Source organism: Xenopus laevis, chromosome 1L (assembly GCF_017654675.1).
Source record: "Xenopus laevis strain J_2021 chromosome 1L, Xenopus_laevis_v10.1, whole genome shotgun sequence".
In the NCBI taxonomy this organism is placed as follows: Eukaryota; Metazoa; Chordata; class Amphibia; order Anura; family Pipidae; genus Xenopus; species Xenopus laevis.
In genome coordinates this window covers 220,965,524-220,978,746 of record NC_054371.1, presented here as the reverse complement: position 1 = coordinate 220,978,746, position 13,223 = coordinate 220,965,524, and the positions used below count along the sequence as shown (strand labels likewise).

General features: G+C 39.4%; 1 protein-coding gene across 5 annotated transcripts in view; it reads right to left on the bottom strand.

Moving 5' to 3' along the window:
- The window catches only part of ccdc68.L (coiled-coil domain containing 68 L homeolog), a 40,220-nt gene continuing 26,997 nt past the window's right edge, over positions 1-13,223 (bottom strand). For 3 of the 5 annotated variants that reach the window (XM_018266870.2, XM_018266859.2, XM_041570096.1), the window contains 7 exons: positions 12,630-12,755; positions 9,752-9,880; positions 8,829-8,911; positions 7,956-8,061; positions 6,825-6,908; positions 2,949-3,022; positions 1-2,384 (listed from right to left, as the gene is read on the bottom strand). In XM_018266870.2, the coding sequence (XP_018122359.1) occupies positions 2,306-2,384; positions 2,949-3,022; positions 6,825-6,908; positions 7,956-8,061; positions 8,829-8,911; positions 9,752-9,880; positions 12,630-12,755 (681 nt within the window). In that variant the 3' untranslated portion in view covers positions 1-2,305. The other 2 variants (XR_005962684.1, XM_041570102.1) reach the window with 2 other exon arrangements.

The window sequence follows — 13,223 nt, the reverse complement described above, 5'->3', positions numbered from 1 at the left end:
CCCATTGTTAATATTTATTTCCATAATGTAATAAGTTAGGTGCATATTAACAGCTCAATTATTAACACATTTCTGCAATGTGTCTTTTATGCCATTTACATTTTAAATTACAAACAGTTCATGGCATTCACACTTATCAGTCAAACGTTCCCATCTTTTCTGGTTACAGTGTAATGTTCTTATATATAGAGGAAGTGCGTAGCCACGAAACGCGTCAGACCTCAGACGCTATGTTTGTAAATGATATATCGAAATAAAGATTATCTGCTTTTACCGGTGATCTGAAGTAGTTCCGGAGTGCGCTGCTCAACTAATTGATGTAATGTTCTTATACCCATAAGGGCAATGACAGAGAGGGGCCCATTTATTAAACCTTGAAATGATCTGGTCGAGGATTTTAATGGGAAAACTCGAAGTTTCCATGACATTTTTTTTAATTTTTAGAGATATTATTATTCCCCAAAGAAAAAATCCGAAAATACTGCATCTCAAAACCTGTTGAAGTCAATAGCAGATGTTCCTGAAGTTCTTTCTTGACATCGTGATCTGCGCTGGATAATCCGGTAAAGTCGGAGTTTTCATCCGTTAATAAGTTGAGTTTTCGCAGCTAAAATTTCAATAAAACCGAGCTTTCGGATCATTCATCGTACGCTACAAATTGGTTTTGTCGCCTGGACTTTTTCGAGTAAAAATGATTGATAAATGAGTTCAATGCTTGGAATGGAGTTTGCTTGACTTTGTTTAAATGAGATTAATACAAGTTTTAGTATAGAACCCCCACAGTGTTACTTGTAGCCCGAGTTTTAGTGCGTCTAAAAAATTCCAAAAAAATACCCTAGAAAATTGTCTCTGCTAAAACACTAAAATCATGTAATCAATCAAAAATTTGAGACAATTCTTCGTATTGTCTATGGTAGGGCATTTACTGGTAGGGTATTTACTGGTAGGGTATTTACACGGGCGACAGATAGCACCATCTGTCATTGCTCTCATGGGCGGAAACCTCGAGGATTCGATTTTGATTACATTCTATGGATACAAACTCTTGCGGCAAAACGAGACCAATTAAGACATTGGAGTGCACAATGGAAAGCACAAATACAACCCCTTGTAGATACCACAGGCAAGGTACCTCCAGCCCAGTTACAGACCAATCAGATTCTTCCTTTCCAACATCAAGTTAACAGCAGAGGTAAAAAATAAAATCCTTCCTGATTCCAAAATGGTGGTCAGTTCTCATGTCACATAACCACATCACACACAGGGCCATTGAAGCCACTTTATGCCTTAAAATAAAGCAGTAAAAGCAGTTTTGGGCTCTCTAATGCCAGTTTTTTTGGGCAATTTTCTGATTGAAACTTACCATGCATTTCTCACCCTAGGCTTATACTCGAGTCAATAAGCTTTCCCAGTTTTTGGAGGTAAAATTAGGAATCTCGACTTATACTCGGGACGGCTTAGACTCTAGTATATACGGTAAGTAAAAACATGGCCAGAGACAGCCATGTGGCATTAGTCTAAGGTGGTTTAAATAAACTTGCCAGTGAGAATGCGGATATATCTCTTCATTCCAATATTTGTTCTGAAGTTCCTTTTACTGCAACATCCACAAACTGGGACATTTCTTTAGCAATGTATCTGTTTCACCCAAGGCATTTCCCATAACACCCAGCAACATTCATGAGCCAGCCAAAGTAAGCCCCATTTTGGTCAAAAATGTTATTCTATTCTATTCAATGCTTAAGACAAGGACTGTCTGCAAATAATGGGACATTTAGTCTAATAATTAAAGTATTATTTCACCTCTGAATAATGTTTCTTAAACTTTTCATATCTTGGATGTCCATGGTTTGTCCATGTTTGTAAACAATATGCAATCAACTTTTACTGGTCTTGTGTAGGTAGAATAATCCAAGCAGGCTGCTATGGGTTATTGAAACTTTACCCACATTTCCCTCAATAATAAGTGCAATGTTTGTCTGGTGCAGAGCAATGGTCAGTTACAGCTTTGAAGAAGCTTCTTGGCCTCCACACTGATGTTCCTCAGCTCAGTCTCGAACGTCTCGCTGTTCTGGCAAATCTAAAAGATCATTTATTTTCCAGTCATTTGCGCTCATCTCAGAAAAGGAAAGATCCAACTAAGTTTCTAAAAATTCAGATCAGGGCAGGGAAATGAAATAGAAATGGGCACCAACAAATCAAATCCAACACTTGGGTAAGGTGTGATGTCTGATCTCACTTCTTCTTCTTCTGATAACTCCCAAAGGTACTTTTGTTTCTGATGGAAGGTTCTAGTAAGCATTGATCAGCTCTTCTCAGTGACGTATCTGGTTCGTAAATTTAAAAGCCTGGAGTAGGGGGACATAGTGGTGAACATGGACTCCCTGCAAGACAAAAGCATTTGCTAAATTTAACTAGAAATGGTTTTCATTCAAAATCAAAGGTCTATACATCTAGGACAAGGAAAGGTGGATTCACTGGTGGTGGGGAGGGGTCAGTGCTAGGGATATCAGTCAGTGCTAGAGGTGCCCGAAAAGTAAGTAAAATGGCAGCGGATGTGAAATCAAAGCCGAGATGCAAAGGTCAGTGCAACAGGCACAAGTTTACATTTCTCTCCAGATCTGTCCATCTCTGATTTGATGGTGGAAAGTTGTGCAGTTGTTCAATCTTGCTTTATGGGTGGATGGATGGTCTGAACTCCCCTGCAACAGATTTTCCAAGCAATCAGTGGTCTTACCTGCATTTGCCAATAAAAGGCTACGTTTGTAAAGAGATATGACGGCAGATGGTGCTGCACAAATACGACTATGAATATATATATATGAATAGTGTGCAAGCCAATCCATGGTTCTCTGCTTCTTACATAAGCCATTCATCAGCCCAGGACACCGAACTTCCTAACGAGAGCTTAATCAATGCAAATAAATAACATATTATGGGTTCCTTACTTTATAAATGTTCCTTTGGACACCTTTGTCTTATCCTGAGACCAGTGATCTACGTTGCTCTTCAGTTCTTTGTTCTGTAGATAAAACAAGGTTATTAAAGGGGAAGTAAAGTCTAAAATAGAATAAGGCTAGAAATGCTGTATTTTGTATACTAAACATAAAAATGAACTTACTGCACCACAAGCCTAATCAAACAAATGATTTATGCTTTTAAAGTTGGCCACAGGGGGTCACCATCTTGTAACTTTGTTATACATCTTTGTAAGACCAAGACTGTGCACATGCTCAGTGTGGTCTGGGCTGCTTAGGGATCGTCATAAATTATCAAAACATCACAAGTCAAATAATATCTGCCAGAAGCCGATACAACAAGACTGATTAATAATCAGAATATACAGACTGCGCTGGGTCCTGTGTTGTCATGTAATCTAATGTAGATTTTATAGTTTTTGTATTGTTTAATACAAACTTTCTCCAACTCTGCAGAACCAGTGGCTGCAGCAAAATAATCCTCCAAATAGAATCCCAGTTTATCTGTTTTAATCTGGCTCCATGATCTTTGTCCCTGCAGCTGGAGTTGGAAACAGTAAAGGGGATGTAAAGGCAGAAATAAAATCCAATACAAATTTATACACATTCGCCGACTGCTCTACAGGGAAACAAACAAAGCTGCTTGAGTTCTGCATGGCTGGGAAGTAAGGCGGGGGCTCCCCCTGCTGTTCATAAGTATGATTGTTTCCCTGCAGAGCAGTTAGGGACTGTCTGACAATTCCTATCCACAGCAGTAAATGAAGGGAGAACTTCACTGCATACAGTCAGGTTTCTTATAAAAACTGTACACATTTTTTAATTAAAGTGTATTGGAGATAGGTTTCTTTTTTTATTAAAGAAAGTAAAAATGGGATTTTATTTTTGTTGCCTTTACGTGCACTTTAAAGAGGCACGAATTCAGATTGTTGGTGCAAAACCACAACTGAGAAACTCAAACACTTACTCAGCCAATCGCACGTGTGCCATCAAGATAAAGGTTTCATTAACTTGATATACAGTCATTTAGAGCCTGCCTGACTATATTGGACTGGGTATTATTAGGTTTCATTGATTTCAAGCTGAATCCAATGGGTGCCGGAGCCATGATGTGAAGTGGTAAAGCAGATATCTATTTAATACCGTATGATGTAGTGAATGGTATTTGCACCGTGTGCAACTGAGCTGAAAACGTTTCTTTGGACACTGCCCACTTCATACATTCAATGAAAACAAAATCAGCAAAACTGAAATGGAATCCATTATAGCAAATTGTATTATTTTCTCTGAGGGTTTGCAATTTATGGCACCTCTGTGCAGTCCATACTTGCTTTACTCCCTACTACTGCCATCTTACCCTCCTGCCATCATCTTGCCCAGCTTTCCCTATATTTCCTATCTATAGCTGCTCCTGTGTAGGGCCTCCAACAAAACAACTAATTCTTAGCACAATATAGTTTATTATTTATCTGTCTGAATTTGAGCCACTGACACTAAGGGGCAGATTTATCACGGTTCAAATAGTAAATTTGAATTTTAAAAAGTCACACATTCAAATTTGAATCCCCCCTATTCGAATGTAAATTTGAGATATATTACACCTCGACAATGGAAACAGTCCTAATTCGAATATTCGCCACCTAAACCCTGCCGAGTTCATGTACGTCATGTCAATGGCAGTTGAGCCACTTGGAGGTGTTAATAGCCTTCCCGACATTCGAGTTGTTTTTCAGGAGAAAAGTTCAATTCGTATAAATCGAATATGATTCGATCTTTCAGGGCCGGATCGGTTTGATCGAATATTAGGACATTCACATTTTTTCTTTCATAAGCTCCCAGTTGAATTGTGAGTATATTGGAATTAGGGATGCATTTAGAATGGTATTAGGCCGAATCTTTCGTGAAGGATCCAAAATAGTTGATTCGGTTCATCCATAATTGGAATTAAAAAAAATTCACATGAATTTGAAATTCGACCTTTGATAAATGGGCCTTTAACAGGTGTACAATTGGGGGCAAATTTACTTATTTTCGAATATCGAGGGTTAATTAACCCTCGATATTTGACTGGCGAATGGAAATCCTTCGACTTCAAATATCGAAGGATTTCAATAGAAGGATTTTAATCCATCGATCGAACGATTTTTCTTCGACCAAAAAATACTTAGAAAGCCTATGGGGACCTTCCCCATTGGCTAACATTGACTTTGGTAGGTTTTTGGTGGCGAACTAGGGGGTCGAAGTTTTTTTTAAAAGAGACAGTACTTCGACTATTGAATGGTCGAATAGTCGAATGATTTTTAGTTCAAATCGTTCGATTCTAAGTCAAAGGTCGAAGTAGCCAATTCGATGGTCGAAGTAGCCAAAAAAAAATCGAAATTCTACTTTTTTTTGTTCTATTCCTTCACTTAAACTAAGTAAATGGGCCCCCTGGTGTACAATCAATGACATCACTTTAGGCATAAAAATATAAGCCATTATAACCCTGCCATGTAGCTCATTCTAATTGATTTTAGCCATAATTCATACGTACAGGTATAGAGATTAATATTTTACACGGCTATATAAATATTTTTGACTGTACAGTCTGAAATCTATGAGACCTCTCACGCTTTTTTGGTTATTCTTTAGTTGCAATGCTGGTGATATCAGACTATTGATAGGTGGGTTGACCCATTGTCCACAGAGACAGGTTGTTGGTGGCAGATCATCTTTCACTATTATCCAATCCCTCTATCTCTCTTAGCCCCACTAGTGATGTCACAAACTAGGGGGCACTTACTTATATAGTCTCTCCCCATCCAGTGATGTCAGAGATGGATATTTGTAGCTGTATAAATCAGGACGTTACGGCCAGCCAGGCTAGTCTCTGGTTGGGTTAAGGCTGGCGCATATCAAAAAACATCACCATATCAGACATATTTTTTCATCAGAGGAAAAGACTCCCAGTAAGTGGAACGTGGCACAGAACTCTTTTCATTACTTTGTTTTGATCCTTTTCTATTCTCGAGGTCAGTGATCCTCAACCAGTGGCTCGTGAGAAACATATGTTGACCCAATGGCCTCAAAGCAGGAGCTTATGTTTGAATTCCAGGCTTGGAGGCAAGTTTTGGTTTGATAAAAACCATATGTACTGCCAAACAAAACCTCCTTTAGGCTGTCAGTCTACATAGGGGCTACCAATAGCCAATTGAAGCCCTTATTTGGTACCACCAGGGGCTTTTTTCATGCTTGTGTTGCTCCTCAACTCTAAGGGGCAGATTTATCAAGAGTCGAATTTCGAAGTTAAAAAACTTCAAAATTCAACCATCGAATTGGCCAAATGCGATAGTTGAACTTTTCTTTTTGAATTTTTTGGCCGTTTTCGGTCAAAGTAAAATTGATCGTAGCAATCGTTCGAATCGATCGATTTGAATGATTTAATCGATGGATCGAACGATTTTCAAAAAACTTTGACTTTTTGAAACTTTGGCTCTAGGTTCTAGGAGGTCCCCATAGGCTAACATAGCAATTCGGCAGTTTTAAAGTGGCGAAGTGTCGAAGTCGAAGCTTTTTAAAGAGACAGTACTTCGATTTTCGAATGGTCGAATATTCAAAGTATTTTCAATTCGAATCAAAGTCGAATTTGGCCTATTCGATGGTCGAAGTACCCAAAAAATACTTTGAAATTCGAAGTTTTTTCATTCGAAAATTTACTTCGACCTTTGATAAATCTGCCCCTATGTATTTGAATGTGGCTCATGGCTAAAACGGTTGAGGACCCCTGCTCTAGCTATTTAAGTTGATACTTCTATGTATTAATTGACCAACCACATAAATAGCTGGATTTATACTTAGAATATTCATTACCTGATGTTCCAGCAAACTGATTCTCTCCTTCAGATCCCCGATTGTGATGTCTTGCTCCTTAAGTCGGTTTTTCAATTCTTCACTCTGTGATTTACATAGAGACCATTAGCATAAAACCAATAATGAAGAAGGTACATGAACAGCCACACGTTTAAGAATTGAGCGCCGCATGTAGTAAATTGTCTACATATTCGATGTGTGTGATTCTTACACTTACTGGCTCCTCACCATAAATGTACACAAAAAAAAACCTTTGTGCTTTAGGCCAAAATTTACTGATAATGCAGCACTATATATATATATATATATATATATATATATATATATATATATATATATATATATATATATATATATATATATATATATATATATATATATATATATATATATATATATATATATATATATATATATATATATATATATACACTGCTTTAGCCGTCCACCCTTTGGCCCAAGCCACATTTACAGTCACTCACAACAAAGTTACAGATGTAGGAAAGGAGGCCATTCATCCGTAGGTCCTACAATATATACCTCAAATCCCACTCTATTTGATCTTCATGCCAAGCTTCCAAGAGTGCTTATGATTAAGTCTACGTGTTGATATGATATGCAAAAGGCTGTTCTATGGATGCCGAATAAACGTATATTTCATTTACACATCTGTGTGGAGGATTGTTCCATTGAGTGCCTGTCCATTTGATTTATGGTCTGGATCTCTTAGCTGAAGGTTAAGGGCGGTGCACCTGCACCTCATTATATACTGGGTGAGTTTATTACAACCGTTGCTCTCTTTGCCAAGAGTATCTAGAAGAGCTTTTCCCCCCAAATCCCAACCTAACTGGTGTTCAGGATAAGACCACCCCAGTCATGGTTTCAGTTACACCAACCTACAGTTCTGAAACATTATTACTCTGGCTGCTCCTTGCTCCTCTTTACTGTTTCCATCATCCCAACAAAAACCTACAATTCTCACCATAAACCATTATATCCCTGTGTTGTTCATTGTAGTCTTCTTCTGCCACCTCCTTTCTTCTCTCAGGGCATTATCACTGTTGCAACCTACCTCTCAGTTTCTCTTATCTCTTATAAACTTTATATGCCACAAACAAAGTTATATCTCACCTCCTGTATCAAAGAATGAAGGAACTGATGTTGGGACATCATGAGCTGCTGCAAGTGACTGATCTGCTCTTCTACAGTAGATATCTCTGCCCGTGTGTCTCCACAGCTGAACATCCATTGTATGAAAGAAGAAAAAATTATTATTCTACTGTCTATAAAACTGGGGGTTACCCTCCTGATGGGAGGTTTATCACAGATGAAGTGAGTATTTATGAGAGTCTGTTTAAAGACAGGTTTATTCCAGACCTATCAGAATCCATCATAAATAGTCTGTATTTCTTTGTAACCATAAGTATAAAAGAGATCATAGAACCCCTTCAGTGATGTGGTCATCATCAAGTTGGGTGGTTATATATATAGTCCTGGCTCTTTATGGTGAATTTTGATATCCTTATATTTAGAGTGGGGGAGTTACATACTCTTGTACATACAATGTTGTGGGGGGTGCATCGGCATAGGAGAGGTCTGCCAGTGTCACACAGAGGAGGTTCAGCCAATTAAAACTCTAATTAATGTTATTGGGCATGTCATGGAGATAAAGCTTTCAACCAATGAAAAGCAGAGGGAGGTTGGACTAAAGCTCAGACTTTTTAAATACAGAATTAACAGATGATAGAGCATTTCAGAGGAACCTATAAATGGCAAATATGGGGGTCACTTTTGGGTAAATGCATCAGAGCCTTCTGTCTGGAGGGAGAACTTCAGATATGTATCACTCTATGATATCAGTGCCTATTGTAAAGCTTTAAGCAAAATCTCTTTACTCTCCACTAACTGTACATACAATATATCATTAGTAATTTGACATATCCATTCCGTTGTCCTCTAGTAATATAAAAGCTCCCGTTCCATAAAAAGCACTCTCTGACTTACCCATTTATATTTGTCGGCAATGACATTCTTCGAGAAATCTCCTTTTCTAGTAACCGTTTCTTCTCCAGTAATATGGACTTTTCCTTGGTACAAAGAGATAAAATGGGAATTGAATCCAAAAAATATTCATACAATACAGACTGTTTTTAAAACAGATTTGGTCCGATCTGACTAAATCATTCTCTTGTTGTAGGCAATGGCATTTACTTTGGGGAGCGCATGGCTGGTGGCCAAATAGGTTCCTTCAAAAATACATGAGCAATCAAGTACTGTCCATGCTTTTCTATATGTAGCAACTTGGGCAAACTCACTACATGGGCAAAATCTGTGATACCCTTAGAAACCAATCAGAATTTTAGCTTTGATCAGACTTGATAGGGATGAATGTTGACAATTTATTTCTAACCCAAGTCTCCATATTTTACAAAACCTTCTAACAGGCCACTTGTTTGACCTGCAATTGTTGCTTGAAACTTACTAACCTGAACTTCAGCTCCATTCAGCTCCATGCTAATAACTATTGTAAACAAATTGTTTGACCTTTAGGTAAGGAGAATCTTCCCCCGTGTTTTGTTGCCAATAAACTTGAATCAATTCCATTTAGATAGCTAGCAAATGCTCTAAACCTTTAGTTAAAGCGGTGATCCCCAGTAGCTCTCCAACCCCTTGGATGTTGCTCCCAGTGGCCTCAAAGCAGGAGCTTATTTTTGAATTCCAGGCTTGGAGGCAAGTTTTGGTTGTATAAAAACAGAGTCTCCTGTAGGCTGCCAATCCACATAGGGGCTACCAAATAGCCAATCACAGCCCTTATTTGGCTCGCCAGGAGGTTTTTGCATGCTTGTGTTGCTCCCCAACTCTTTTTAATTTTGAATGTGGCTCACGGGTAACAAAAGCTGGGGACCCCTGCCTTAAGTATCACTTACCTCTTCCATCCTTTCCATGAGATTTTTCAGCTCAGTGATTCGCTCGTGCTTGTCCTGGATTTTCTCCGCAATCGTGTGCAATTTCCCGATGCTTTGCTTAAATTCCTTTTCATGGTCGGCAGCTGAGGCCTAGCAATGACAAGAGTAGCCACTTGGGTTTTAGTAGGGATGCACCAAATCCAGGATTCAGATCAGGATCTGGACCTTTTTTGGAATCCTTATAATCATGTGACTTTTCGTCACAAAACAAGGAAGTAAAAAAAGTTTCCCTCCCCCTCACTGATTTGCATATGCAAATTAGGGTTTGGTTCAGTATTCACGGAATCTTTCACGACGGATTCGGGGGTTCGGCTGAAACCAAAATAGTGGATTTGGTGCATCCCTGGTTTTTAGAGAAACCTTCATGGGATCCTTCATAGGTTATATTCTTAATAGAAATACAGTTTCCTCTGTTTATTTCTCCTTTCTCCTCTAGAGGGGTACAGTTATAGGGGACCTAAAATTCATGGTATGTGTAAGTGATAACTATTAGGATGCTGTTGCAGCTTCACAATTTCCCTCAGACAGATCGGGTCTTTTTTTATTTTCTTTGTTGAATTTTTATAATCCAGCAGCAAAGCTTCAAACAAACAATATTTGCCACATGAATCATACAAAGAAATTAATTTAACATTAACTACGTAGGGGCCCATTCACTGAGCTCGAGTGAAGGAATAGAGGAAAATAGAGGAAAAATAGTTAGAATTACGAATGTTTTTTTTGGCTACTTCGACCATCAAATTGGCTACTTCGACCTTCGACTACGACTACTAAAAATCGTTCGAATATTCGAGCATTCGATAATCGAAGTACTGTCTCTTTAAAAAAAACTTCGACCCCCTAGTTTGCCACCTAAAACCTACCGAGGCCAATGTTAGCCTATGCGGAAGGTCCCCATAGGCTTTACAAGGTTTTTTTGATTGAAGGAATTTCGTTCGATCGATGGATTAAAATCCTTCCAATCGAACGATTCGAAGGATTTAATCGTTCGATCGAACGATTATTCCTTTGATCGTTCGATCGAACGAATTGCGCTAAATCCTTCGACTTCGATATTCTAAGTCGAAGGATTTACATTCGGCAGTCGAATATCGAGGGTTAATTAACCCTCGATATTCGACCCTAGGTAAATGTGCCCCCAAGTGTTCATAGATCTACTTCATCTTTTTGCTTGACACATTTAAAAGCACAGCAAACATTTTCTCCAATACAACATGTGAATGGTACAGTCAAGTTCAAAATAGGTAGCAAAGGCTATGGAGATATTTAAGAACATCATTTAAAACTGGAGCACTATCCTTAATCCGTACGTTTGTGCCTAGCGAAAATTGCTAGTGATCTTGTGCTCAGGTCAATTTGCATACGGTGGGTAATTAAAGTTGTATGGACGTCTTTATTATAAACGTTGGTGCAAATGCTTGAAGTTACCACTTTTTATTACACGTGTCCAGGGAACCTTAATAAAGACAAGAGAGTTAATATAATGCCCTACACCTGAGCCCACTGTAAAATGAATGTTCCATATGTTATAAAATGTCTGGAGAAAACCGGTTACCCAAAAAAAGTTTGTCAGGACTTTTGAAGGCAATTCTGTTTCAAAAAAGGAAAAGTCGCCAACGTTTTTGGAACTTGAATGCATTTTCAGCTCACAGAATATAATGTAAGTGACAGAAGATTGAGGAAGATCTCGCTGCTTTATAGCACATGGTCTGAGGTGGCGAAGTCAACTCTGGCGAAAGAGGTAACGTTCAGTAAAATCTGCACTTCGCGGAATTTGTGGAGTAACGATCGTTTGCCAGATAGAAAAGTCGGCTAGCGAATGAGAGTGCGAATGAATGCTATTGATGGTCCTGTTCGCTAGTGAATAGTGAATTGGCGATGTCGCTGTGGGTGGCAATGCTGGTGAAAAGTCGCTAGCGTTAGCCACTTCGCCCTTTAGTAAATCTGCCCCCAGGATTCCGAATAAATTCTTTTTCTGTACTGTCGCATATTCTTTATAAGTTTATTAGGAGTAATTTCCATTTCTAGAAATGAAGACCATTTTCCTCCCCAATTTTCTAAGGGATTAAAGTTCTTACGAGACAAAAGTGCAGATCAGGTCTTAACTCCTGTAGCTTTATCAAGTACCACTGTGTTTAAAACGCTCGATGCTGAATGGCCACCCCATTACAAGGCACCATCCAATCAATGCAAAACATACACCTATACAGGGTCGGACTGGCACAGTCGGGGCCCACCGGGTTGTGAACCTCGGGGGCCCCGTGCGCATGCGCAAAAACGAGTGCCCATGCGCGAACGTCAGCCCCAATGCGCATGCGCGAACGTCAGCCCCAACGCGTGCATGCGCAACAGCGCCAAAAAACTTTTACTGCCGTTCGGGGGCCAATCTAGGACCGGGACTGGGCCGGCGGGGGCCCAAGTGGGCCGGGGCCCACTGGGTTTTTTCCCGGTTTCCCGCCGGCCCAGTCCGACACTGCACCTATATGAGCTGAATAAAATGGAGTTAGTGATGGAAGCTCCTTGAGGAACACAACAGCAGGCAACGCTGTGGCCTATCAGCTTCCAGGCAGACATCCCATGACAGCAAATGGAGCTCTAGGAGTATTTTAAATCAGATCATTTGGTATATACCCCATTAAAGTGTCCCTTTCACCAGTCACTAACTTCTCTTCATCTGCATAACATTTGCTGTCATACTGATTAAATTTGTTTGATGAAAATCAAATAATATATTTTCAAAATAAATAACCAGTCATCTACATTTGCCTGTAATATTTAATGAATCACGCTAGGAATTTCAAGCTGTATATTTCATGTTTATTATTTCTAGTTACGGTACCTGGAGCTTCTGCTTCTCTTCCTCGTGACTTTTCCGGCGTTCCTCAGATTTCTTGCTGTAGTTTTCATACAGTTTCCGTGTTGCGTTCCTTAGGGCGCCGGCTCCTGCCTCCCGGGTGGCTTCTAGCTGGTAAAATATGGAAAAAATTCCATTACCCAACAAGTTGATTAAAGGGATCCTGCCATCGGAAAACATGTTTTTTTCATAACGCACCAGTTAATAGTGCTACTCCAGCAGACTTCTGCACTGAAATCCATTTCTCAAAAGAGCAAACAGATTTTTTTATATTCAATTTTGAAATCTGACATGGGGCTAGACATATTGTCAATTTCCCAGCTGCCCCCAGTCATGTGACTTGTGCCTGCACTTTAGGAGAGAAATGCTTTCTGGCAGGCTGTTGTTTTTCCTTCTTAATGTAACTGAATGTGTCTCAGTGAGACATGGGTTTTTACTATTGAGTGTTGTTCTTAGATCTACCAGGCAGCTGTTATCTTGTGTTAGGGAGCTGTTATCTGGTTACCTTCCCATTGTTCTTTTGTTTGGCTGCTGGGGGGGGGAAAGGGAGGGGTGATATCACTCCAACTTGCAGTACAG